This window comes from Mesoplodon mirus (genome assembly GCF_964341445.2).
Source record: "Mesoplodon mirus genome assembly, chromosome: 14".
NCBI classification, from domain to species: domain Eukaryota; kingdom Metazoa; phylum Chordata; class Mammalia; order Artiodactyla; family Ziphiidae; genus Mesoplodon; species Mesoplodon mirus.
The window spans coordinates 18,340,578-18,368,416 of record NC_138990.1 but is presented as its reverse complement, the minus strand read 5'-3'; the positions used below and the strand labels follow the sequence as shown (position 1 = coordinate 18,368,416).

Genomic DNA, 27,839 nt, shown 5'->3' with positions numbered 1-27,839 from the left:
TGGACTCTTATTTTAAATCTGCATATTATTCAGTGTCACATCTAAGTTCCAGATTTACTTGTTGTGCTCCTCTCGTGTACGTGTGTCCATTCAAACCCTCAAGGAGAAAGCAAATGTCTCTTGTCAACCATAGTGCCCCCAAGAAAGGGCTTAATAAATACCTGAATGTGTGATCAAAAGACCGAGTAAATCACCCTTAAACCGCCTTGCCATCTTTAAGTCATGGTGGTTAGTACCCAAGTTAAAAGTGAAATTCTGAAATGCTGAGTCCCACCGGTATTACATTTAAGTCATTAAAGAGGAAACCAACAGGGTAGACCAAAGAAGAAAAAAAAAAGCTGGTTTCTTGAAAACTTGGCAAAAAATTATGTGTTCATGTGCATACGTGTGTGTACACACGTATCTATATTACCCTGTTTGCTAAGTAGATATATATTTAAGTAGTTAACAAACATGTAGGTTAGATAAAAAACAAAACTAGTTTACGTTTTCTAGGGCAATAAAACCCCCATCACCGTTGGGACTGACTCCACCCACTCTACCTTGACAAGGGGGTTACATCCCCCAGACTGTCAGCCAAGGGTGGGTCTGTGGAAGGGGCCTTGTTGAAAGTTCTGTTTTTACCAGGTAGGCTGATTAGGAATACTGGGAGGTACCCCAAACTCAAGCAATTTTGCCTTTTTCCAAGCTTGGATTTTTTTATTTTTCATTTTTCCAAGTTTGGGATTTTTTTTCGTTCTCAAACACCCAACCTGTTTCCTGGATGGAGACCTAGTGGGATTAGGTTTGGCCACAAGTCTCCCTGTCATTTCCCGGGATATAATTTGGTGGGTGTTTTTTTAGGGGGGTGTGGGTGGGAGGCTCAAGGACCGGGTGATCGGGTTCCTGGGGTCCTTTGGCTCCGCCCCCTCCCACCTCCCCTCGGTCCCGGCGGCGCGCACACGCGGGGGTTGGGGCGGGGGTTATGGTGTATGGGCGGCGGGGACGCGCACAGCCCGCAGGCGGCGCGCACGGCGGGGACGGCGGCGGGGACGCGCAAGCCGCGCAGGGGCGCGCGGCGCGGACGGGCGCTAGGGCCCCGTGCGGCGGCGGCGGCCTCGCCCCCCGAGAGGGCGTCGCGCGTTCACTTTCCTTCTTCCGGCGCGGCCGCCGCCGCCGCCGCCACATCCCGGGCCGGGCGGGCGGCGGCGCCGAGGCCTCCGGGCGGGCGGGCTTCCAGCGCTCCCCGGACGCCGGGACCCCGCGCGCCTTGCCCCCAGGCCCGCGAGGCCCGAGCCGAGCTTCGCCCCTGGGGCCGCGGAAGGGCCCGAGGACCGCGACAGGCTCCGGCTCCACGGAGGGTGAGCTCGGGGAAGGGCGGGGGGCGGGGGGCGGGGGGGGTGAGCGTCACATACTCCCGGACCCCGACTCCCACAACACCCCGGGTGGACGGGAAAACGGGGGGAAAACCGGCTTCTCTTTGCTAGCGACATCCCAGTGTGTTTTGGCGACTTGAGGGCCTCCCTAGTTCGTGGGGTTAAAGAGGAGAACCTTCATCGCGTTAATTATGCAATGAGGCGGCGTCCTTGCTGGGGATGCTGTGATCGTGGCATCATTGATACTCGGTGATCCATACTTTACTTCTTTCATCCTTGCCTGAGAATTTGCATTTGTAATTGGAGGCGGAAAGAGAAAGAAAATGTTCCACTTGGGTGCAGGGAGCAGGCAGACAGAGGAAGAGAGAGGCCGGGGAAGAAGGACCATGTGCAGCTTCCCTAAGTGCACAATTAAGCACGTCTCTGGTGAGTGGGAGGGGAAAGGATGGTTGGAAATGCGTGTGTCCTGCCAGGTAGGCTCCCGGGTGCCCTCAGCTCAGATTTGGACAAAAGAGAGGCCTGTCAGAAGTTGGAGGTGGAGGCATAAATTTCTGCACTTCTGGCTGGGAAGATGAACCAGATCTTCCAAAAAGCTGCCTTGTTATTTTCCACGTCTGCAAAAGGCAGGAAAGGGCCGGGCACTGAGTGCAAAGCAGCGCAGTCAGGTTCTGGTTAGCTGAGCGGCAGGACTGTCATAAAGGGGTTTTTTGTCTCAAACACCCCAAGTCTGGGACCTTGGACCGTAAAGAGTTGGTTATTGGTCAGTTTTCACTGCCAGAGTGAGAAATGTCTCAGGTATTCTTAAAACCAGGCAGCTCCCTTTAGCTCCAGGCTTATTCATTCTTTTCATTGACTGGGTTAAGAGGAAGAGACACGAAGAGGGAAATGGTCTTCTCTCTTTTTTTCCCATTATAATTAGGGCAAAGTCCATCTTGGGTCCAAATGGGAATTTCAAGATGGAAAGAAAAATCTTCCCATCTTTGCTTTTGACCCTCAAGGATGGAGTCTCCAAGAAATACCTAAGAGAAAAATTCTCTCCTTCCCTGGAATGGAAACTGGAGTTCTTGCAAAACTGAACAAAGAAAGGGAAGAATTAGTTACTATCCTGGGCAATTTGCAGTTATATTCAGATCATTTTTCAAATGCTTGAGGTTATACAGTAGAATAGAAACGGGGGAGAGAGGTGAATGCAGGACCTGAGAGATCATAGAAGCCAAAAGAGTGTTTTGTCCTGTTACAGGTCTGGAAGAATCTGCATCTTAATCTTTCTGTCTTTGTAACATGAAATTGCTTTTCCTTTTAATATTGAGTTCATAAGAGTAAAAGGAAGCGTAGCTAGACTGCTCCAAGCGTCCCAGGCAGCTCGGGCTCTATTGTGTTTTAAATGAGTTGGATGTTTATTTTGCGAGGTAACTCTATTAAATCTGTTATCTCTCTAATTCCATGAGTTTGGCTTGTTTCCAGTTATTCATTCACTGTATGACGTTTGGCTAGAATTTACCAGGGTGTTAAAGCTTGAAGAAATACAAAACCCCGTGAACATTTTGCATTGAAAGATTTGATCATCTTATACAGGAATCCTTTACACAATATCAAACATACAAAACAGGTATAATAGGATCTGATTATTTTTGCTCCAAAAAAATTTCATTTTTTCATACTAAGTGACAGGGAAGAATCTTTTAAACAGCTAGCTCTTTTGGTACGTTTAGAATATTTATTCATCTGCCAAGCCATCCAAAGATAACCCCCCACTGTAAGAGACCTGGCGTGCAAAATATACTTGAAAAATCAAAGTGGTTAACTGTTTCTCAAGTATAAAGCAAGTTGTGTTCAGTAAGTTGGTCTCATAACCTTTAATGGTGCTTATTTGTTTTTTTAATCGTCCTGTACAGAGACAGGAGGAGCCAGGAACCTCCAAGGCAAAGCAGATACTGCAAGGAAATGTGGACCAGGCCTAAGAAGGTACGGAAGGGAGGTTGTGGACACCTCACTAGTTATCTGAGATCCATGTCACATAGCATTCTCCTTTCTTGCTCACATGGAGATTTCCGGAAGCTTCAACTCGTAAACAGGAGTATGTACACAGATTCTTAGAAATGTTTTCTTAACCCTGATCATAATAGGAGCACCCGCTTAGGCAGGGGGTTAGGTGAGCTGGGTACCTGCCGAGTGCAGTGCCCGGCTTGCAGCGACCCCCGAAGACGTGTTTGCTGTTCGTCATCATCACTCCTGAGAATCTGTCTTCACCTCCAGTTCATTCCCCAGCTGGCTAGAGCGAGGGGTGGGTTTCCATTCTGGTCACTAAAGGATGAGCGGTCATCCTGAGTTGGTAAATTGTAATGACAATGGCCAAGTAGACAAAGGAAATTTCTGAACTTAAATTGAGAGAAACCCTTACTCTGAATTTAAAGCTCACAGCGATTGTAATAAGACTTTATATATTTTATAAATTCATGTGCAGCATTTTATTTTCTTAAGTGGTGATTTATTAATTTTGTTGATTAGGGAACACATTTTAGTTCAAAATCGAAAGGGCTGGTGGTGGAGGGTCCCCGCTGCTCCAGCCTCCGCTGTCTCTTGTTTGCCTTCTCCCTGTCTGTCCTCCCAGGGTTACCGGGTCCTTGTGCATGACCAGATTCTTTTCGTGAAGTTTCCTTTGGTGTCTGGATAGGTTTTGAATGAATGTTTTAAAAACTGAACACTGGGCAGGTGATCCTTTCCCCGGGGTACATGGGTGATGGGGGGCGGGGGTCCAGGAGTTTCCAACTCAGTAAAGGGCCCTTGACAAGGCTCTTCATCTGGGCCACTCCCCCGCCGTCCTGCTCACTCTGCACAGGAGATGCCAGCCTCCTTGCTGCTTTGGGGATTCTGGGACCAAGCTCTTTGCCAGGGGCCGCGTGATGAGTCCCCTCCCTCTGTTTGAGCATCTTCTCAACATCATCTCCTCCGAGGTGCCCCTTCCTCCCTTATCCTTCTTTGTTATTAGCGCCTGCCTGGTGTGATCCTAAGCGTTAATGGCTCTATCTGTTTATGGCCTGTCTGCCTCTATTAGAAGCAAGCACCATGAGAGCAGGGCGGGTAGGTTGCTGTATCCCCAGAACCAGGAACAGCTCCTGGCTCAGAATAAGCCCTTGGTAAATATGGCTGAACGGATGAATAACATTTGGGGAAAAGCTGTTTTTTTGTGTTTTAAATCCCCTGTCCTTTCTCTGTCTAGTTGTCTGTCCCTCTGTGTCCTTCACATTCAGGGAGTTGAACGGAGGTTAACTCCTCGGTTACCATCCCTGATGTCCGCAGGGCCCCTTGTTTTGTTTACTTGTGGATGCCTTTTTAATTCCCGTTCCTCAGTCTCATTTCCTCTCGTCCACCCACATAAGAAATCACTGGAAAGGTCATCCTTTTCTTTCTTTGTGTTTTTGTAGAACGTGTATTTTTGGTTTCAGTGCCTGCGTTTTTAATTTACGTAAATGGCGCTGTGTCATATATCTCATTCTATTTTTTGCTGTATTTCCTTTGCACCACGGTTGTGAATTTATCTGTGTGGTTGTGTGCACACTAGACCAGGTCTAGGACAATTGCTTTTAAAAAATTTTTAACTCTGTTTGAAACAGTTAAATGGGCTTCTTTACCACAGGAGGAGTGAATGTGCACAGTAGAAGCAGAACTAGGAGAAAAACAAGTGGAACTAGGCAGGTGGGAGTCAAACTCTTCTGCACAAATTCAGGGATTGTGCTTTTGGGTAACAACTCGAACACGGGGGAAAAGCCACTGGCAGCTGAGGAAAATGGATGCTTTCAAAAGTGCAAGGGAGGCCAAATTTGCACCAAAAGTTGGTAATAGTACCAGAGTCACTGTTAGTCATTACAAACATGTCACATGTGTGCTGTCTTCCTTACAGTTTGGAGAGAGAGAAGCAGCTTAGGATTTCTTGCATGGTTAGTGGTCTTCCTGCATACCTGACCCTGCTTTCCCCATATGTCCGTCAGTTCTTTAACCACCGCTTCTGCCTTGTGGGTTTTCAAAGAGCCAACCTTCTGGCTTAGTTTCAGAGCCCAACATCTTGAGAGGTGCAAATGCCACGTAATGATCAGGAGCAGGGAAGCTCTGCAGACGGTCAGGGTGCACGCTCAGGTTCACCCCTATTAGCTGCAAGAGGCACGTTGGGAGTTTTCTTGGCTCCTTGAGCAAGGGAGAGTTAATTACAGAAAATGTTAGGCTCTTTAAAGGCTGTTTGTCACCTGGTGCAGGGAGAGCAGTGGCCCTTCCAGAGCCGAGGAGGGAGGACCGTGGGTGTCAGGCCCCAGACTCTCTGCAGACGGAAACAGTGAGCCTCAAGGCTGTTGCCCATGGACAGGAGGCAGACCCGTGGGGAATTCGTGTGCTCAAGGAAACACTGCAGATGGCAGATGGCGGGGCAGGCCGGGAGGAGCTGGGGCTACAGGAGTTTGGAATGACTTTCTTTTTGTTTAAAAAAAATGGGGCAAATTTTCCTGAGTTTTCCAAGGTCAGCCCAAAATTCTACAGGGGCTGGTTACCTATAGATGGGAGGGCTGGAAAGGAGAGTAAATGGGAACAGTGATGGAGGTCTTTATTCTAATCAGGCCTCTTTACGCTGTTTATTCAGAGCACAGGTAATTCAGATCCTCAGTAGACAGTCTCAGTTGACAGACACCCTTTTGCTACCGGTTTTCCTTCTCATACAGTAAAGAGGTGGTGGGAAGACAGCTGTTACGCTAAAAGGCCTAGAATCTGCATTTTAACGAGTTCCCCAGGGGGCAGCGGGGGCAGTAAAAGCTGAGGAGGCCTGGGGGCTGGACCAGCAAGCAGCTCAGCCTGGCCGCTCACTGGCATCCTGAGCAGAGCTTTTCAAACTCGCCCAGATTCAACCTCACAGGTTTGCCTAGCTCCTCCTCCACAGGTTTGCATTGTCTCTGCTCAGGTGTTCTTGGGGCCCAGGGTGTTGCTGTAGTTTTCAGAAGCTTTCCAGGTGGTTCCAATACACAGCCAGGACTGGGAGCCACTGCCCTAAACATAAGGTCGGACACCTTAGCAGATGATCGCAGAGCAGAAACGCTGCCTGGCCAAGTGGACACACCCCCCCGTAGGATTCATCAAAGCCTAGCCCGTCAGGTCCTGTGGCTCTTACTGGTTCATTGGCTGGTTTTCAGAGACCGAGAGGGTGATGTGATGGGGGGCATTTAGGAACACCACCTGCGGCCTGTGGAAGTGACCCTGGGGCTGGGGCGTGGCTGAGCGGATCGCTGTGCTTGACACCTCTGACTCTGCTGCCAGAGGAATAGTTCCAAGATGTAAGTCAGATCACCGCACCCCATCCCCGCTCACTCACAAGGCGACTGCTCCCCAGGGCCCAGCCTTGTCTGACCATGTCTGCCGGGGCTCCTCTCTGGGCGAGCTCGGGAAGCTCCTGCCTGCGCCTGGGTCTCCGCCCCTCACCTGTAGGTCTCTGTGCCGCCCCCGCCCTCCGTCTGTCAGGTCACGGCCCTTGTGCTTTCCTCTCACGGCATCGCGTCCTCTGCCTCATCTCACATCTTAGGTAGAGTCTGTGGTGGCTTCGGGTCCCCCCAGCAGCGTGCCAGCTCCACAGGACAAGGAGCGTGTGTGTGCGTGTTGGGGGGTGCTTTGGGGCTCAGTGCTGTGTCCCTGCGCCTGTTTTGTGGGATGAATGAGGACACCTTTTCGTGATGAGCTTGGTAAATGATCGTTGCTCGGCTAGTGTGTCCTTCAGAATGTATGCAGGTGCACGTGTGGGGGGGGCGGGGGGGATGTCTTAAGTGTAGAGGTAGTGGCCCTGAGGGGTGGGGCATGTGGTGGGGGCCCGGGCTTCAGTCTCACCGGTTCTGGTCAGCATGGGACTTGGAGAGCAAGTCCTGGTTCGTCTAAATGTTTAACCAGCTTTTACCTTGACAGCTTCTTCACTTGAGTTTGTGTATGAATTGTGAATTTCCTCATTATAGACCACGAAAAAAAAAAGTTAGGTGCTTAAAAACGGTCCATCTCTCCACCCGGCTGTGCCACCGCATGTGCCCCCCTGAAAAACATAATAAGTAATGCAGTGTTTCCTCGCAGCCCCGGGGGAAACTCGCCTCCCCTCTCCCCAGTCCGCCCTGCCTTCATCTGGGCTGGGACGACCAGCCTCCCAAACCCCTGCTGCTTCTGTGAGAGGAGCTGTATTTGATGTAGTGGAAGTGTCATCACCCAGATGGAGGGTGTCTGGGGAGGGAGGGGAGCAGGCCAGGCAGGGGCTCCAGCTCATTTGTAACCCTTTATTTCCTTTAAAAGACTCAAGTACGTACAGCAGAACTATTAGAACTGAGCATCTGAAAACAAGTATTTGTTATATTATCCTATGTTTTAAATATTAAATCGTTTTTAAAACTGAATTAAAAACTAACTAGTGGGGGCTTCCCTGGTGGCGCAGTGGTTGAGAGTCCGCCTGCCGATGCAGGGGACACGGGTTCGTGCCCCGGTCTGGGAGGATCCCACATGCCGCGGAGCGGCTGGGCCTGTGAGCCATGGCCGCTGAGCCTGCGCGTCCGGAGCCTGTGCTCCGAAACGGGAGAGGCCACAACAGGGAGAGGCCTGCGTACTGCCAAAAAAAAAAAAAAACAAAAAACTAACTAGTGAAGACAGAGATGTATTTCCTAAACACTCAGATACATATTGCCTGTCCATTCACCACATCCTTTCCTGGCTGGAAAAGTATTTACCATCCTTTGCCCCATTTTACAAAGTGGTAAGGAAACTGCTGTTGGTGGTAGTCAGGTAGGAAAAAAATTAAACAGCAGAAATAAAAACACCTGGGTCCGCATATGTCGGTGGTATTTTATTGGTTTTTATTATAAAATGGATATATGCTTATTGCAATAATGTTTTTAAAATACAGAATTGTACGAAGTAAAAAATGACTCCACTCATCCTCAAGATTTTATTCTGTGCATCACACACATGTATGTGTGTTTGCGTGTATATCTAATCACATAAGTTCACATGTATATATATATAATTCTTTTTAACTAATAGGATCATACATTCGATTCTGCAACTTGCCCTTTTTTGTTTACTGATGTATCTTGATACTTTGGAGCTGTGTAATTGGCTTACCGCCTTTCAGTGTTGTTTTATTTAAAATTTAGAAAAAAAATTTTTTGGACTGCAGCATTATTTCTTTATCCCCTGGTCAGTAAGTAGGTTTTAGACATAGAACAGTAGTTGTATGTCTATTCAAATGCATGTGAGTGTGTGAGTTATAAAATACAATTTTATTTTCAAGTGTAGTGTGGTCCTAGTGGCTTTGGGTTGTTTTCTAGTCTCAGTTAACGCATGTTAAATACATAAGCACTCACGTGGAGACTGAAGAAATATTTTGAGGTTGAACGGGGGGGCCTCATACTTCAGAGAGTTTGGACCTTGGGGTGGAGGGTTGAGCCAGGTGTCTTCTAAAGCACCTGCCAGCTCTCCTAAGTCTTCCCGGTAGTTTCTTGGTTGATGTCGTCATCCAGCAATAGCGAAGGTCATCTTGTGGTGTGCTGGGCACTGTGCTGGCCGGGGTGCTCCAGCACGAGCTCACATGCCACCAGGGGAAGCAGAAGATTCAGGCTGTGGTGGGTGCCGGGAAGGAAGTGAAACTAGGTGAGGATGGAGGGCAAATCAGGGTGGCCAGCAGGGAGGGCTGAGCCTGCCTTGTGCTGTGCAGCGGGGGCAGCGGGCCCTGCCTGGCGTTTACAGGGGCCCAGTGGTTGGTCGGTTGGTTGGTTGGTTTGGCTGCACCGCACAGCTTGCGGGATCTTAGTTCCTCGACCAGGGATTGAACCCGGACCCCGGCAGTGAAAGCGCCGAGTCCTAACCACTGGACCGCCAGCGAATTCCCTCCGGGGCCCAGTGGCTGGGAGAGCACTCCACCCACTCCCCACCCCCTGCTACCTGAGCGCAGGCCCCCACAGTGACCACCACAGGCTGTGTGGCCTGGGCGGGGACCGCAGCAGGGCACCGGCGTCATTGGCAGGCCTGAGTCTGGTCTGCACTCTAAGCGCTGGCCGTATACTCTGCTTCCCAAGAGCTTTTGGCAGGTGCTGGGGTTTATGCACACGGAGCTTCCCAAATCTGCAGCCCCATCACAATCCCCACGTGTCCTGGGCACCGTCCCTGCCCGGCCCAGGCGGGCCGTGAAGAGGGTGAGAGGCGGGTGGGTGCCTTGCAGACGCCCCCCTCTCCTGATCCCGATGCCGTGGCCAGGCTTGGAAGGGGAGAGGGCTCTCTGGATGTTTTAGTGCAGTAGGAGTTTAGCAGAAGTCACTTGAGAAGTGGAACTTTTTGGAAATAAAATTGCCATCTGGAAGAAGCAGCGGGCTGATCAATTGTACGTTGCAGTCGAGGTGCTTTGGCAGCGTCTGTCTCACAGGGGCCTCCCAGCACACGGGTGGGTATGCAGGCGGCTGTTCTGTCCTAATCTAGTAGGGGGCCCAGAGAGAGAGCTGTTCTGTGACTAACCCCCAGACACCAACACGGAGAGGAAGGGACCAAATCCTGCCCCTGCCCCACCCCCGCTTCTGGGTGAAAGTAGCTGTTGCTTCTGACTTTAAATGAAAACCCAAGGTTAGGAATGCAGGCAGAGCTTCACGACAGTGCAGGTCTCACTTTCCAAGCAGCCCAGAGGTAGAAATCCTGCCCCTAAGCCACCTGGCTTCCCGGAGGGCAGATGGCGGGAGCCACCTTTTCATGTCAGGCTGTTTATCCTTTGTCTTCCTACCTTTATTTGGAGGTGAACCAGCTCCGTGAGGTAGGGGGTGGGGTGGGGGGGAAGCTGAGTGCCAGTGCCCGGGGCTCTTCTGTGCCCTGCCCTGCAGCGTAAGGTGTCTGTTGGGGGGTGGGGGACAGACCCCAGTGCCTCCACCGCACAGTGTGAATCACAAGCCCCAGGCCACTCAGCACCGGGGCCTCTTCCTTAGCCTCTATCTTCCCGAGAACTGGTGCACAGACACAGATGCCTCTGGGCACGTTGTGTACCACCCGCCTGGAGCTTGTCCGCTTTCTCTTTACCCACTCTCCAGCCCACACTGGTCCCTCCGCCCCTCTGTTAGAAAAGGCCTGAAGCCAGGCTTCCTCAGTGACTGGTGAGGATGGACCCCACCAAGTGTCCCCGTCTCGGAGGGCCCAGCTCAGCGGACTCAGCCCTGAGGGACCCTGTGCCCTCTGGGCCATCTGTGCCTCCCTTGTCTCTAGAAGAGAAAAGCTAGTTGGCTGGGCTGAGGATCTGGCCTTTCTTTTCTTCTCGGGCAGTTCACACTGTTAGGTTCATTTCTAGGTATGTGTCAGTTAAATAGGAAAGTCACCAAGGGTGCTGAGGGACCGACCAATTTCTGTTTATAGAGGGTCTGCTCCAGGCCAGGTGGTCCTTTTGGTGCAGTCTCTCATTGAATCCTCGTGACCATCCTGGACAGGGGAGGGCCTTGTCTCAGGGACTGAAAGCCACAGCTTAGGGAGGGTAGGTGACTTGCTGAGTCTCAGAGCTAGCGAGCGGTGGGGCACTCCAGGGCTCTGCTTTGTGCTACGTGGCCCCAGACGAGGCGTGGCAGAAGGGGACAGGGAGACTCTGCAGAGACAGGCCAGCTGCTTCGGGCAGTTAGAGCGGGAGCCGTGTTCCCCTCACTGGGTAGTGTTGCCAGATAAAATGCAGGACACCCAGGTAAATTGGGAATTCAGAGAAACAGCAAATAGCTTTTTAAAGTATAAATGTGTCCCACGCAGTACAGGGGACATAGTTATACCAAGTACTAAAAAATGATTTGCTTACCTGAAATTCGAACTTCACGGGGCACCCTGTGTTTTCATATGTTTAATGTGGCAGCCCTACCAGGGGACCCCGGGAAACATGGTGCGCCTGCTGCGTGGAGACCTGAGAATGCAGGTGCAGGTGTGGGCTGGACTGCGGGCGGAGCTCCCCATCGCAGGCCGGCAGGCTCGGAGCACCCCTTGCGGGAGGGAATCCAGGTCGCCGTGAGGGCCTCAGAGGCAAGGATCTGTCGTTGAGGCAGGAGGAAGGCCGATGCCCGGGCCCTCGTGAGCCCTGTCCACCAGGTGCACTCACGCTCCGAAACTGTCTGCCATCAGCGCACGTGCAACAGACCAGCTCCCTGCTGCCCGGGGGTGATGGACGGGCCCGACAGCCCGCGGACACCAACCCAGCCCAGCATAGTTTCTCTCTCCAAGTGGCTTGGTTTGGCTTCAGGAAGCCCCGTGTTAAAGGTGACACGAAGCACTTTTTTTGTCTCTCTTGCAAATAATCGAGTGCGACTTCCGGTTCTTCTGTGTCCCCTGCAGCAGAGTGTAACCGTGTGACCCGCTGAGGACCCAGGTGCCCCACGTTACTCCCGGGCAGCGATAGCCTGAGAAACGCCCACCCCCCCCCCCCACCCCCCGAGGTTCCGCGCAGGCTCTGGCGGGCAAGTGGGCGGAGCCGGGACGCTCCGGGGTTCGTTTCTTGGGTTTCAGAGATTCTCTAAGCTCAGTGGGTGTGGCCGCAGCTTGTCAGCGAGTCAGGATTTTAAACCCAGCCTGCTTGGAATCGCATCAGGATGGCGTCTGCCCTCTGAGGATTACCCAAAGGTCCGGCCCGCGGCAGGCCCCCTCGTGCCCCGGCCTCCAGGCCCTGGCAGGTGCCAGATGCCAGGGACACAGTAGCCTGGGCCAGAAAGAGTCAACAGGCACATCTGCAGAAGTGAAGTCTTATCACGTGTTCCAAGACCAAATAGAAATGGCTCTTTTCCGGTAAAGTGTTTTAAATTTTATTTAATTATCAACTTGATAAGTTGCTATTAATTAAAAATATGATGTTAAGTTAAATAATAAGTCAAAACACCCTTGGTATCAATAGGAAAATTTTCAGAAATATTTGTATTGAGGCTATTAACTGAAATTGCCCATTCTTTTGTTACCTTCTGTTTAATTGATTTATTTGTAAGCAGCAGGGCCATTTTGCTTGTGTTTTCCAGGAAGAATCACTGAATGGCTGACATTTGACAACATGCACCACCAGTGGCTTCTGTTGGCCACATGCTTTTGGGTGATTTTCATGTTCATGGTGGCCAGCAAGTTCATCACACTGACCTTTAAGGACCCTGATGGTAGGTACACCTCCTCATGGAATGGATTTTGGCGAATTCAGACCTTGCTGTGGTACTGTTCCCGGGTACCTGCTTGGATGAGTGGTGACACGGATTCAAGTGACTCTGACCCAGAAGGGACTTGGAGGTCACGGCGTCCAAATCATTGATGTTGCAGAGGGTTCGGGAGAGGAGGTGGGCGGGGATGAAGGGGTCCTTCCCCTCGCAGCCTGTGGGTTTGGGCACCAGCCCTGCTTGGTGTCGTTGAGAGATGCTGCGTATGGGCCCGGTGATGCTGCCTGCTGGTGGCCACGTGTTTGAAGGTCACCTTCAGCGCCCCGGAAGGAAGGTGGTCTAAATATATGTGTGTTGGGTTGTCCTCGAGGATTTTTTTTAACTCCCCTTGACCTGATGTAGGCGCTCAGATGAGGACATATTAAGAGCACGCAGCCCAGCCTCAGAAGAGCTACGTCTGGTTCGTGCCCTTGCCCTTTGCTTACCGGGGCCTTAGTATTTTTTCTGTGGAATGGGCGTGCTCCCTGCTCTGACAGCTCCCAGCCCGACCTGTGAGTGACCTGTGAGGTGCTGGGCACGAGTGAGGAGCTGCGGGGATGGTCATCTTGAACCCTGAGGCCACTCCTTCAGGGGCAGCATGAGGCAAGGCGCATGGGAGATGTTGAAAAGGCTCGTGAGCGGCCTTAGAGTGGCCTGGCACCGCCACCCTGATGGGGAGGAAGCACACGGCATCCTTATCCTGCACGAGGCTTGGCATGTCCGCCTGCAGGCGGTGGCCCTTGAGGAAGGGAAGTAGAAAAGGATCACACCAGTCTTTTGCTGATTTACGCCCGGGGGCTGCATAGCCTGTGCCGTTTGTGTGGCCAGCGGGCTCCGGGCCCTGCTCATCCTGGAGAGACCCTGGGGGTGTCCCCAGCTGTGCTGAGGCTGCCCAATGCCCCACACCCCCTGCTTCCATCCTCCCTGTAGAGGGGCAAGGTTGGAAGGCAGATCTGCAGGCAGAAGAGGGAGGCGCTGAAATAAGCCCCCAGGGGGGTTCTCAGCTCCGCAATTTCAGGTCAGTAACGTTATAGGGGCCCAACTGGCTGTCATCTCAATCCTACCCTCATCTTCCAGGAGCCTGAGAGGCTTTCACAGCCTGGGGAAGGTGGAGTCACAGCTGCAGGCATCTGGGGTGGCCAAGAGCATCACGGGGTATCACGGCTAATCACGGTCACACTGGGGACCAGGGCCGCTGTCAGGACGGCACAGGCCACGTCTGGGAAGGTTGTTGGAATTTGAGCTGTGGATTTCAGCCCAGCCATTTGCTGCGGGGCTGCTCCCCCCACCAGTTAATGTCACCGATAGTGGAGACCCCTTGTTAAGAGTCAGAGCAGTGGTTCTCGTCCCCAGGGCACTTTAAAATCCCATGGGGACTGTGTATACCTCCTGCTGCCCAGGCCCAGCAGAGACCAGGGGGCAGAATCTCTAGGCGGGGGCCCCAGGTGAGGACCACCAGTGGGAACGTGGCTGGGAACCTACACAAGAAGCAAAGCTGCAGAGAACATGAAATGGTGTCACTAAGTCTACACATTTCACTCGTGACTCTTTTAATGTCACCTCCTGGTAAGGGAGGCACTTGAAAGGCGAGCCGTGAGGTTGAATTGTTTGTGGTTTATTTAAAAATGAGGAGTGTATGTAATATATTTTATATTCCACCCAAAATAGTTAAATAAGACGTGTGCCTCTGAGTTTGAATATGATCTAGCAGTAAGGCCTCTGAAGAGCACCTCGTGTCTCAGGGGCATCTGATAAACGAGGTGTCGCTGCTGTGACGGGGCAGGTTTTATGCTGAGTGTTTTCAGAAAAGTGTAGAAGCTTGAGAAGGTTCGGGGAAGGGGAGCAGAAAGTAAGTGGGTGGAAGGTGACCCTACAGAGGAGGCTGAGAGGCCTTAGGATGTTGAAACTGCAGACAAGGTCTGCTGCTGCCCTGGGGGCTCTCACCAGGGTCTCACCAGTGGCTCCAGCCTCAGGAGGCGCATGGTGGTCCTCGTGCCCTTGGGTGTCCCGCATAGTTGCTGGGGTTCGTGCGTGGGAGCGCAGTGGCGGGCCGCTCCTGGAGGGAACGTGAGAGCCAGAGCTCACCGGCCAGCTCCCCTTTCCCCCTCAGGCAGCATGGAGGAGCCGGTCTTCAGTGGGGATACAGGCCCGTGTCATGCTGTGGACTGAGAATGAGGACCCAAACCCTAACTCCTAACCCCAAACCCTAACCCTAACCCTTTGTTGTTGGGCTCAAACATAACCCAGCCTTTCTCGACCACACAGATCTTATTTAATTGTCCCCAAGTCCCTGGCTGCGATCATGAAGGTGGGTGTCTGCTGGCTGGGTTCGGGTGCAGGAAGCCAGCTCAGATGCATGGCGTCTTGCTGGCCTGGGTGACTGAGCAGGGAGCGGGCCCCCCAGAAGTTCAGGCCTCAGCCCCCTGGAGCACTGTGGCTCAGGCCTCGGGTCCCCTCTGTCTTGAGAGGCAGCTCACCCCCCCAGTGGATCTCGGGCTCCTACAGGAAACTGAGGGAGGTTGGTAAATGTGTGGCCGTGAGAGACTTCCTTATGTGTTGGAATTTATTTTACTCGCGTTCAGTGTTTTTGCTTTTGAACCAGAAGCCCACTGTGAACTGTCATCACAAGGAAGTAACTAACACACAGTGGTGTCCTGTGTGGGGAAGTTCCATCCCTGTAAAGCGGGCAGCAAATCCATGGCCTCAGTGTTCAGGGAGCTGGGTGCCCTCAGTGTCCATGGGCAGCTCCTTCCAGCTCTGTCCCCTGGGAAGTGGGTTCTGTTCCAGCATCCAATTCTCACCTACCTGTTCTTTTTTTTTTTTTTTTTTTTTTTTTTTTTTTGCGGTACGCGGGCCTCTCACTGCCGTGGCCTCTCCCATTGCGGAGCACAGGCTCCAGACGCACAGGCCCAGCAGCCATGGCTCACGGGCCCAGCTGCTCCGCGGCATGTGGGATCCTCCCGGACCGGGGCACAAACCCGTGTCCCCTGCATCAGCAGGCGGACTCTCAACCACTGCACCACCAGGGAAGCCCTAAACTTTAAATTTTGAGGTCGTTGTACAGTCACGTGCAGTTGTACAAGAGAGTCCGACGTACCCTTTACTCTTTTGCCCCAGTGTAACATGTTGCAAAACCACAGTGCAGAGTCACAAGAAGGGTATTGATTGACAAGGATGCAGTCACGATGCACAACATCTCCATCACCACCAGGATCCCTCCAGTTGCCCTTCTGTAGCCACACCCACCTCCCACTCCCCACCCCTGCCCCCTCCCCCCTTGACAACCACTAATCTGTTCTCCTCTCCATCATTTTGTCCTTTCAAGAATGTTATATATGGTATATGACCTTTGGGGATTGGCCTTTTAAATTCAACATGGTCACCTGGAGATGCATCCAATTCATTGTGTTTATCAATAATTTGTTCCTTTTTAGTGCTGAGTAGTATTCCATGGTATGGATGTACCAGTGTTTGATTAACCATTCACCTGTTGAAGGATAGCTGAGTTGTTTCAGTTTGGGGCTATTATAAATAAAACTGCTGTGAACATTCGTGTATAGGTTTTTGTGACATAATTTTTCATTTCTCTGGGATAAATGCCCAGGAATGCAATTGCTGGGTCATATTGTAGTTGAATGCTTAATTTTTGAAGAAACTGCTTCTTCTAGAGTTTCTGAGAGCTGCTGTACCATTTTATATTCCCACCAACCATGTATTAGTGATTCCTTTTTCTGCCTCCTCACTAGCATTTGGAGTTTTCACTGTTTTTGTTTTAAGCATTTTGATAGGTGTGCAGTGATATCTCACTGTGGTCTTAATTTGCATTTGCCTGATGATTAATGACTTTAAACATCTTCTCATATGTTCCTTTTCCACCTCTAGATCCTTTTTGGTGAAATGTCTGTTCCTGTTTTTGCTCATTTTCTAATGGGATTGTTTGCGGTTTTTTTTTTTACTGTTGAGATTTAAGAACTCTTTACATATTCTAGATATGCCAGTCCTTGGTCAGACGTGTGGTTTGCAGATAGTTTCTCCCAGTCTGTAGCTTCTCTTGCCATCCTCGTCATAGGGTCTTTGCCGAGTAAAGGTTTTAAATTTTGATGAGATTCAGTTTATCAGTTTTTCCAAAGATTTACTCCTATGCTCTTTAAGAAGTTTTATAGTTTTTTGTTTCACATCTAAGTGCTAATCTCGAATAAAGGGTGAGGTTTAGGGAAAGGCTCCTTCTTTGCCTGGGGGCATCCAGTTGCTCCCCCACCGCATTGCTTTTGCGCCTTGTCAGCTATCACTTGGGTGTGTTTGTGCGGGTCTCTTCCTGGGGTCTCTGGGCTGTGGCACTGATCGGAGTGTGTGCCCCTCCATGGGAAGATATTTTAACCTCTCTATGTCTCCTAGCCTACAGCGCCAAGCAGGAGCTTCTGTTCCTGACGGCCGCGCCCGACGCGGGGAGGTCGCTGAGAGAGACGCACTTCCCTGAGGAGCTGAAGGTGGGCACAGCCAGGCCGCGGCACTGACCCCTCTGCCCGTTCTTCCCCGGCGTCTCCCTCTCACCTGCTCACCCCTCCGGCCCCAGCGGGTCCCCCGTCACGGGGAACAGCCTCCCCTCCCTCCCTGCCCTCATCGGCTGGTTTCCACTTACTGTCATGCTCGGCTTTAGGGTCACTGCTTCTGCACCTTTCCGCTTGTTTTTAGTGTCTGGCCGGGGGAGTCACGGTCAGTGGACCTTGTGCATCGTGGGTGCCCTGGAGTGTTGACTGTGTTGGGTTCCCGCCCAGCTGAGAATGAGCTTTGTGATGGGTGGATTGGGGATGTTGGGCGAGTCGGGGGGAAAGATCTCCACCCTCGAATCCTGGGAATCCTGGAACTTTATAGAGTTACAGGGCAGCTAGTCCAGCCTCTGGGCGGTGTGGATGAGAGATCTGAGGGTAGGAAAAAGGCTAATCATCCAGGGTCACGGGGAAGTTAGCAGCAGAGCCCAGGGCCGTTGACCTTCACCCCGTGCTCACCTTCCCTGACACTCTGACTCCAATTTCTCCCCAGGCTCCTTTTGCACGTAAATTCCTAATCGTCCCCCAGCCAAGGTGAGGGGCGCACTCCTGAGACCCCCTTCTCCCCCTGCTGGCCCCTGTGCCGGGTCTGGATGGAAGGTTCAGGTTGCCCTCGTGCAGGAAGAAATGAGGTGAGGAGAGCCAGCTCTAAAGATGTTTATCAGCCCAGCATTAAAGCCACAGAAGGGACAGTCCTGCCCATGAGCTGCACATAAGGGTCAACAGAAAGAATCCAGCAAAGTCTAGACAGCACACACCTGGGTTTCTGGCATCACAGCCTTCACCCCACAGTTCACATGGATCTTCTCACCTGGTCTCGTGACTCCTTAGAGCAGAACCAGTGCTGATGGGCTCCATCACCTGCTCACAGCAGCTAAACCACTGGTACCACTGACCTGACTGCCAGGCAGAGCCCCTCTCCTCACCTGAAGCCACATGTCGGAGAAACATAATTGTGTGCTCAGCCTTGAGGAAGTGGAATAATGGTTCCTGCTTTTTTAAAACCCACACTGAATGACCTAAGGTGTTTTCTTAAATTAATAAACCAGATACACCAATGTACCAGGTTATCTTCAAAACAGCCACCGTCTGTGTAGACAGCGGGTTCTTAGGTACAGTCCACATACTTACACCCAGGTTACATGGAGGGAGAGCCAGGGGGCAGAAGCTGGCCTTCCCTCAAATCGCTGAATGGAGGATATCCTGCCGTTGCCAGGAAGCCATCAGCACAGCGACAGGCAGACAGCCCACCCGCCCCCGCGGCTTGTCCAGGCTGAGGATGAGGAGACAGGGTCAGCCGTCTCTGGCTGCACTGTGGTCCAGCGCATCCATGCAGCCTGGACCCCGGGCCGCAGCGGTGACTCACGCCCTCCGTCCTGCTGCTTCTGGGGGGACAGCCCCCCCAGGCTCCGGCCCCCGTGAGTTAATGCCCGGCACGCCCCGTTCTGCTAATGAAGCTCTTGTGCCCGTTTTGTCTCCATTCCCTGCAGCTGACCAGGAGGATGCTGCCGGGAGGGCGGCTCGTTCAACCCTTGGTCTATATGCAACGCCTGGAGCTCGTCAGAAACGTGTGCAGGGAGGACGCCCTGAGGAACCTCTCCCACGCCGCCGTCTCCAAGTTCGTCCTCGACCGGATATTCGTCTGTGACAAGCACGAGATCCTCTTCTGCCAGACGCCCAAGGTGGGCAACACCCAGTGGAAGAAAGTGCTGATCGTGCTGAACGGTGGGTCCTCGCTGGGCCTCAGGGTCTGCGGGGAGGGCGGCCGGGGCCCGGGCGGGGGCGTGGGCGAGGGCGGCTGAGAGAGGAGCCCCGGAAGGGCCGGTGACCCACAGACAGCGTGCTGGCGTTTCTCCTCTTCGTGTCCACCTTAGAAGTTGGCGGGGTTCACCCAGGTGCTGCACACCCACGGCCAGGGCCTCCTGGCTCCCCTGTCTCTGCCTGCCCGGTGGATCCCGTGACTTCTCTTCAGAGTCCCTGCGTTGATTCTTACGAGTCACTCACTCTGTCCTGGGAGGTCAGGGCTCCACACTGACTGGGCCATCCAGCAGCTGTCCTCACAGCTGCCCTCCTGTGCTGAGAAGGACCCACACCCAGACACTGGTGGGTCTGGGGGCCTCCCTGCCTGCAACTGTCCCCATCTTACACTGAGCATCCGTATTGGGGGGTTTAATCCGCCTGCTTCAGGAAATCTGGTGTTTACTCGGGAGCAAATTAGATCATTGGAGAGTGCCCTCATGCACCACAGTCTTTGATTCCTCACCACTCTTTTCAGACACTGTGTTTGTTTAAACTCCAGTTACTCTGAATTGACCCAAGATAATTATGGGCTCTGTCTTAAATTCAGCTTCAAAAGAAACATAGTTCCAGTAGACAGCTGTGTGACTCCTGGATCAGGAATCAGACCTCGGAGCCCCATGGGACACGGCCCTGGGCTCTCCGTCCCGTGGCCCACCAGGCCTGCCGCTGCTCTCAGAGGTGGTGTCGGAGTTGGGTGTCATTCGGCCTCTTCCCTGGTTCGTTGGGAAAGAAAAGGGAGACACCCGCCTTATCTTCTGCTTATAATCAGTGCACTTCTTGAGTAATCAGGCAGTATGTTCGATTTTTGACATCGGAGAATGAGCTTACAGATCAGATTTAAAACAACAAATGTACAAAAGTCTTACAGATTTGCTACCACTGTGTGACGCATTAGACTTTGAAGAAGAAGAACCCGTTGATGAGGGCAGGATAGAAGCGGGAGCAGTTCGCCAGGCCATATGATAGGAAAAGGACAGTCCCGGGGTTGCCTTCAGCTGTCCGTAGATGCACCTGCATGGCGACAGGTACCAGAGCAGGTCCAGCTGCAGATCCATAGAGCTGGCTCTTCTGTTGGCCCCTTGAGAGCAGATGTGCGTCTTGCTTGTTTTATAGCCATCCATCCACTGTACTTATAGCACAGGGTTCTGGATCGGGGCTTAAATATTCTGTGGAGGCTGTGGTCACTGCTTAGATGGCCCAGCAGAGATCCTTCCCTGCCAGACTCTGAGTTTAACATGGCAAGGTTAACACAAAGATGCACATGAGGGGTTGCAGAGGCTTGGGTAGCACCCCAGCACAACGATGCTTTATTTCCATTTGTCTAAGTTGAGAAAAGACTGAAGCACCTGCCCAACCCTCCAACCCTAGGATGGGCCCCCCAGGTTCCACTCTGCAGCCTGGACCAGGAGCTGTGGCTCTCAGCCCTGCCCTGCCTTCTCCTCAGACACTCCGTGTCCTCCTCTGAGCCGTGCTTCGAATATATCACATCACTCGCACAGCAGCAGCCTGACTTGTCCAGCACCAAACTTCTTGGCCGCTGCCAGTCTGGGATGCTGTGAGGTTACCTAGGAACCTCTTAGGCCTGGGCGATGTCACGCTGGGAGTGACGGGCCCGAGCCCGGGCTGCAGGCGTGGATCAGCAGTGTGTTGTTGTTTTGTTTTGTTTTAATTAATTTTTACTGGAGTACAGTTGCTTTACAATGTTGTGTTTCTTCTGTACAGCAAAATGAATTAGCTGTATGTATACATGTATCCCCTCTTTTTTGGATTCCCTTCCCAGTTAGGTCACCACAGAGCATTGAGTACAGTTCCCTGTGCTGTACAGCAGGTTCTCATTAGTTACCTATTTTATACCTAGTATCAATAGTGTCTGTATGTCAATCCCAGTCTCCCAGTTCATCCCACCCACCCCCGCTTTCCCCCTTGGTGTCCATACATTTGGTCTCTACCTCTGTGTCTTTATTTCTGCTAGCTGTGGGTTTCATGGTCCCAGTTCTCTGGCAGTTTCCCCCAGTTCCAGAGCAGAGTCAGTATTGCAGGTTTTGGGCATTCTGCTAGCAGGCACTGATCTTTCTTTTGTGGCAGATCGAACCCGATTTAGGTGCTCGTTGCTGTAGCCGTTGCTCCCTCCCTCTCCCTCCTCCTAACTCGTCTCTTTCCTCCAGATGGCCTGTGGATCACCAGAAGCTTTTCTTCACTCTCATCCTGCCCACAGAAGCAGTTGAAATTCAAAGACCTAAACGTGGATACTGGGATGGCCCATGGGGAACGCGGGCCCGGGCTTTGAGACGGGCATCTGTCTTTAAAGGCAGCATCCCCAACATGCCCTCTCCCTGTTTGCCTCCCAGGAGCCTTTCCTTCCATCGAAGAGATCCCTGAAAGCGTGGTGCACGACCACGAGAAGAACGGCCTCCCGCGTCTCTCTTCCTTCAGCGATGCAGAAATTCAGAAGCGGTAGGAGCAGGGGAGGGGGATGCTGATAAAACGCCCAGGCTCTGCTCTGTACTTGCCGTGTTTCCCAGATGGCTCCAAGAGCTACTGGTTTGTGTTGGTGAGAGGCAGCCGGGCCTATGCCCAGCGTTCAGCGCATTTAAATTCACGTCTCTGTGAGAAGTTCTGAATGTCTTCTCCACCCTAACCTTCATGCAGGCCATTAAAATGAAGGTTGCGTAACTGTCTTATAGAAATGAGTGGTCGTTTTTGTTCTGCTCTGATTTTGTTAAGTTTTATGGATTTCTTACTGAACATGACCTTCATTTCATAAGAAAGGGATTTGGGTTGCAGGGAAGCCCCACTTCTTTTTTCATTTTCTCCCAAGGTGTTACGCCTGCCTTCGTGGCAGCTGCCCCTGGGGGGCGGTGGGATCGGCTGGACCCAGCAGAGGTGGAGAGAGACAGGCCTCACCAACCACAAGGAGGGAAAATTCCTTAGCTGATCGGACAGTTGTCTTGACAGCTGTGATGTGGCCCCGTAGAACAAGGTTTAAAAGGAACAGGTACATAATACGGTAGTCAGTGTCAGGGCACTGAATGACCTTTGACCTCCCTTGCTTTTCAGCTACTTGATTTTCATTGCTTCCGGCATTGGTTACTCACTCTTGTCAACGTGTACAGCCTTAGAAGGCAGGTGTCAAATGCCGGGTCAGAGACCCTCCTGGGGGAGGGCGGTCCTGTCACCCCCCTCAGCAGCGATCCTGCGGGGCATTTGTGAGAGTAGAGACGCTGAGACCTGCAGCGCTGAGAGGGTCTCTGGCCTGGGTGAGCGCACGGAGTCACAGCAGTGTCGTCATCGCTGTCAGTATAGGCCCTTCACGGGGGTACCCCTGCGCTGCCACCCCTCCCACTGGCAGCTCCCCCAGACCCCCTTCCTCCAGCTGGAGACTGGAGCCTCACTCTGGCTTTCCTCTTCCCCCCCCTACTCTGCCCCCCATTTTCCTTCCCCTGGAAATTTTGAATTGAGTTTTTAAAGATGTACCCTTAGAGTCATTCTCAGGCCTCAGCTGTTCCTAGCTCAGTCAGCGTTCCTGCCCTTAACGGTTTTCTGCACAGGAACAAAACTTTCAAACATTCCTGAAGTTCCAAGTGAAACAAAACATGGGTTAAATAGATGTCTTCACAGCAGCCCCGAGGGTGATGAGTACTGTGGTCTTGGACAGCTAAGGCCTCTGAGCGTCCATCTCCTCAACCTGTAAAATGGGTCCATAACAGGATCTGCTTCCAAGGGTGGCTGTGTGGATTAAGAAAGAGCCACATGCAGTGCACTTGGCACAGGGCTCAGCCTGGTGGCTGCCACTGCTCCAGCCATCACGCTTCACTCTTCCTCACAACCCACAGCCAGCACCAGCAGCAGCGTCAGGTTAACTTCTTCGTCTTCATTTTCCCCCTTAGCTTGAAGACATACTTCAAGTTTTTCATCGTAAGAGATCCCTTCGAGAGACTGATTTCTGCGTTCAAGGATAAGTTTGTTCACAACCCCCGCTTTGAGCCTTGGTACAGGCACGAGATTGCACCGGGCATCATCAGGAAGTACAGGAGGAACCGAACGGAGACCAGGGGCATCCAGTTTGAGGACTTTGTGCGCTACCTGGGTGATCCGAACCATAGGTGGCTGGACCTTCAGTTTGGGGACCACATCATCCACTGGGTGACATACGTGGAACTGTGCGCACCCTGCGAGATCAAGTACAGCGTCATCGGTCACCACGAGACCCTGGAGGACGACGCCCCATACATCTTGAAAGAGGCCGGCATCGACCACCTGGTGTCTTACCCCACCATCCCCCCGGGCATCACCACGTACAACAGAACCAAAGTCGAGCACTACTTTCTGGGCATCAGCAAACGAGACATCCGGCGCCTCTATGCACGTTTTGAAGGGGACTTTAAACTCTTTGGGTATCAGAAGCCAGATTTTTTGCTAAACTAACGTGTAGGACTGTGAGTTCAAGTATCTTTGTTAGACCAGAGGCTAACCAGGTGGAGATCTGGGCACAGAAATGACACTTGGCTCTGTCACACTCCCCCTGAACACTCCTCAGTTCCCATGGACCTGGGTGCGCCTTGGCCAGTGAAGCTGGACCCTGACCGTTATGACCTAGTTTGGACAGACAGTGCACGGCGGGCCCTGCCCCCCTCCCCCACCCCAGCCCCAGTGCCATCAGGCCTTTGCTCTCCGCAGCAGGGAAGGAGACTAAACATTTGCAGTCGAACAGACGGGAGGCAAAATCATACAGCCTCGAGTCACCTCCCTCGGTTGTCAGACACCTGCAGCTCCCCCAGACGGTGGGGCGGTCATGCCTGTCCCCAGGGGATTGTAGACATGGCACCCAGCGCTTTCAGGAGAGATGGAAGAGCCAGTGGTCTGCACACATCCCAGGGGCCGAGATGGGTCAAATCTGAGTAATTACACCTCTGGGTTTCATCTTGGCGCCACTGTAATCACAGAGGCAGACCCTTCTTTCCAGGACCGTTTTGTTCCTGAGTTCAGGGATGCCTCGAGGGCACTCTCCAGAGGTCCATCTCTTCAGAACACATGCCTGTATGCTGCTGGGCCAGATTTCCAGACCTCTGCCTGCCAAGTGATCATCTCATTCAGCCCAAGAGATCCAGTTTTGGAAAGTGAGGGGAGTGTACACTTTTCCCACCTGAGAAAGGGAACATCTTTGGGGACCTTAAAGGGAACCTGGGAAGAGGCACAGCTGGCCGGGTGCTGGAGCTCAGGCTGCCCTGGGCTTGGGCACGTCCGCCCTGATGACTGTCTGCCTCTTGTCTCTGATGGTCCCGCATGGATGGGCACGGGGTGGGGCGGGGGCGGGTATCCACCTGTCTCCCCCAAGGCCAGGCCCTCCTGGGGGCCAAAGGCAAACACGGGCAACATGCCAGTATTGCCCAATCAGTGCAGCTTACACATTTCAGTCACCTTTTGTCTCAGCAAAATGGGCACCACTGGACCCACTTCTGATGACGCCGTCATCCTGGACTGTAAGTTGGATAATCAAGTTCACCAGCAATAAACTCCTGGGCCGTGGCAGCCACAGTAACACACCTTCCAGGCACTGGGGAGCAGGCCACGGCTACCATTTCAGGTGCCGTCCGACAGCGAGGCCCCTCGAGGTACGGGAGTTTCCCTGCGAAAAGTCCCCAGCGCTCAGGCTGCAAAGGGCCCAGGAGCCCAGCTTTTCCTCCAGGCGGCCTCCACCGTCCCTTTCTCAGTGTGGCTTCCTGAGTTTGTAAATGTGAAAGTAACATGAAATTAAAAACCAAAACAAAACACGTGCCAACCTGACGTGGGCCGCGGTTCCAGGGCAGGTGCTGCGTGGACGCAACGTCCCCGAGGCCTGGTGACGGTGAGGGGCACGCGGGCCTGTGTGATGGCTGCAGGCGAGCCGGCGGTGGAGGAGTGGGGCTCGTGTGGCCGCCTGCCACGCCGGCGGAGGGGCAGCCTGCGTGGTGGCCCGTCACTCTCTGCTGACACGCAGAGGCTGCAGGATCAGTCATTCTTCTATCCTGTTTTAGCAGAGTCTTGTTGAAATCATTCTGCACCTGATGCAGGAGTGTCTCTGTGGGGTGGAGCGAAGCTTATTCCCAGGGGAGACACCTGGCGGGGCAGGGGGAGGAGGAGATGGCAGCTAGAAAGGGCGACCCCGCAGGGAGTATGCAGGTGAGCACTCAGAAGGAGCATCAGCCTGATTCAAAAAGAAACAGAAGAAGCAACTCTGCCTCCAAGAAGCGGTCTTAAGGCAGGGAGGGCAGTTCCTGAATTTGGAAGTTTAATAATATTAGGTTGACTTAATAGGCTTGTGTCGTAGATCGCTTTTCTCTTACTGGATTTCTTCGCACACATTTTAGTTTCATGGGTCTTACTTTGGAAACTGTCAACAGTGAAATGCCCAGAGCCAAGGCGAGATTTGGTTTCCCTAGTGGCTGAGTGCACACAGAGATGGCAGATCCCCACATGCCAGGGGCCCAGGTGGCTCTGTTTGGGGAGGGGTGCGGGGAGGGGTCCTGGGAGAAAGAACCGCTGACCGGGGACAGGGTCCCAGAGAGTTACTGTGGATGTTGGTTTCCTGTCTGCTCACACTGTACCCCTCACCACACCCCACCCCCACTTCCCCACTCAACCCCAGCTTAGCCCATTTAACTGGAAGCAGGTAACAGCAGAAAGCGGGACGAGAAGGGGAAAACGATCAAGATGCAGACAAACTTTGGACAAAGAGCCTTGCCACCTTTTTGATGAAATTTAAATTGTTCTAGGTACTGCTGATGAAAGATTAAATCAGTCGATCTAAGAAAGAAATGGAAAATTTTATTTGAGACAAATTGAGGATTATAACCCGGGAACAGCCTCTCAGAAAACTCCGAGAGCTATTCTGCCCATTAGAAGTCAAAGCACAGTTAACATAAATTTTTGGAGACAGAGGGCTATACATTAAGTGATGTACTGTTGACAGTTTACACAATCCAGATCTTCAGGTACAAAGTGGTGGGTCCTTGTGACCCTTTGCCAGATTAAGAAAGAACGTCATCTTTTAAGGAGTTGTCTTGTTGGTTCTAGGAGAATTGCTGTTTATGGCTGAGCAGGTATTTCTGCCGATGGGGAGGTTTGGTCAATGCCTAATGCAGAGACACAATGCACAGTAGAGGGTAGAGAAGAGGCCTAAGGGCAGAGAAGATTTTTTACATTTACGTTTTTCTTGTCTTGCCATAAAATGTGTTATTTCACAGTACCTCTTCCAAGCCCCTTGGACACGCCAGGCGCTGCATCCATCTGGGTTATGGGGTTCAGAGCTGAGCAGAACTGCGAGCTTGCAGTGGACCAGAGGCTGGCAAGTGCTGAACAGGGCCGCCCAGGCCTGGGGGTGGTGGGTGCACAGGAAGGACTGGGGAGTTACATGTTTGTTTCCTTGCCCTCAAGCCAGTCTCCCTGTCAGTGTATTAGCAGTCGTCTTGAAGCTGTCTAAAGACTTGGACAGTAACGTCACATCCATCATCTGTATTGTCCTCAAAACTGAGTTGACCTGGTAAGTCTTAACAGGCCTTTTTCAATCTTATTTCCTATTGTCTGTAATCTGTAAACTCTCAATTGTTGTAACAGTGCAAGGACCCAAAATTCTGGACTTTTCCTTTCGTGCTTGCCAACTTCAACTAGCCAATCCTCTCTCCCTCCCTCCCTCCCTCCCTCCCTCTCTCTCTCTCTCTCTCTCTCTCTCTCTCTCTCTCTCTCTCTCTCTCTCTCTTTTTGTCCCTCCCCCCCTCAGAAAGTAGAGACGAGTAGTCAATACATGCTTGCACTTTGCCTCTTGCCCTCCACTTTCCCCAACAGTCTCTGTTTTCTCTTTATCACTCATATTATCGCAGGTGAGTTTCACTCAATACTGCACCGCAGCATCCCATGAGCCTCAGTCTTTCCAGCCCACAATATCTGTTTTTTAGCCACCCAGCTCCTAACCAGTGAATATGAAATTTGAAAACCACAAATTTTAGGGTTTTGTAACTGCAGCTCCAATATCAGGATGACGATTTCTTTGTTAGATAGGGTAACATCAGCTGCCCTAACAAACAAAAACCAAGGTTTCAGTGATTAAAGACAATAAAATTATGTCTTGTACACATAACAATCCAGTGGTCTGTTCCTCGCAGGCAGGGAATTTTCCATCTTGTGGCTCCATTATACCCAAAGGTCACGTCATCCTCTGCTTGCAGGAGAAGGGTAGGAGGAGGGAGGATCACTGGGGCATTATTATGAGCCAGTTGTGGAATTGGGACACATGTCTTTCACTGCGTCCTTCTGGCACACAGCAATTTCACGGGAGCTGGGAAATGTAATTCCTGGCTTGACAGGCATTTCCTGGTGACAACTCCCAAATTCGTGGTGGATGTTGACAAATCCATAATAATCCGTATGGAAGTATAGTGCTTTACCATTTACAAAGCATTTTAATGTAAGTAATGACATGAAGTAGGCCTAAAAGTTTTATTATCACTATATCATAAAGGGAGAAATAGCTTCAGAGGAGTTAACTTGCTCAAGGTTGTACAGCTAGACTTCTGGTTTCAGGCCCAGTGTGTATAAAGGGCTTGGAAGTTGTCGTTCCTATTGTTACAACAAGAAAAACGCTGAGAAAACTGAAAATCAACACCTTTCCTTAATACTCGTCAGAGAATCATGAGATGGGTGAATACGGAGATTCTCAGCTGAGATCAACTTACCTGTAGCAGAAACCACCAGAGCCGTGGACGGGTAGGATCACTTACGTGGTAATCTTGACAAATTGCTGGAGGTTGAGTGTGAGCTACCAGGCATTCTTATGATGAAGAGTCAAGAAAAATCTCTTCCTGGCTCTGCAGATAGAGGAGAAAGGTAACCATTTTGAACTATGCCCAGAACACCCTCCATAACAAAGGGCTACTTGCTAGAGTGAAAGACTTGACCAGAGCCTTATCCCACATAGGAGATGGGCA

General features: G+C 52.0%; 1 protein-coding gene across 2 annotated transcripts; it reads left to right on the top strand.

The window, feature by feature from the left end:
- The first annotated feature begins 1,142 nt into the window (after positions 1-1,142).
- On the top strand, positions 1,143-24,648 carry CHST10 (carbohydrate sulfotransferase 10). 2 transcript variants are annotated; one of them, XM_082642194.1, is made up of 7 exons: positions 1,143-1,340; positions 3,251-3,320; positions 12,368-12,499; positions 16,928-17,019; positions 18,570-18,804; positions 21,228-21,333; positions 22,767-24,648. In XM_082642194.1, the coding sequence occupies exons 3-7, from the start codon at positions 12,400-12,402 to the stop codon at positions 23,302-23,304; spliced, it is 1,071 nt and encodes a 356-aa protein (XP_082498320.1). In that variant the 5' UTR covers positions 1,143-1,340; positions 3,251-3,320; positions 12,368-12,399; the 3' UTR covers positions 23,305-24,648. The 2 variants fall into 2 exon arrangements, with proteins under 2 accessions (XP_082498320.1, XP_082498321.1); XM_082642195.1 differs by lacking the exons at positions 1,143-1,340; positions 3,251-3,320; positions 12,368-12,499 and adding an exon at positions 17,573-17,711 and having other exon boundaries at positions 16,930-17,019.
- Positions 24,649-27,839: the final 3,191 nt, after the last annotated feature.

Excerpts from the sequence above, each read along its gene's own strand:
- CHST10 (XM_082642194.1), top strand. The coding sequence starts at position 12,400 with ATGCACCACCAGTGGCTTCTGTTGGCCACATGCTTTTGGGTGATTTTC. Across the intron at positions 12,500-16,927 it reads GACCTTTAAGGACCCTGATG|CCTACAGCGCCAAGCAGGAG; the intron begins GTAGGTACACCT and ends TATGTCTCCTAG. Across the intron at positions 17,020-18,569 it reads ACTTCCCTGAGGAGCTGAAG|CTGACCAGGAGGATGCTGCC; the intron begins GTGGGCACAGCC and ends CATTCCCTGCAG.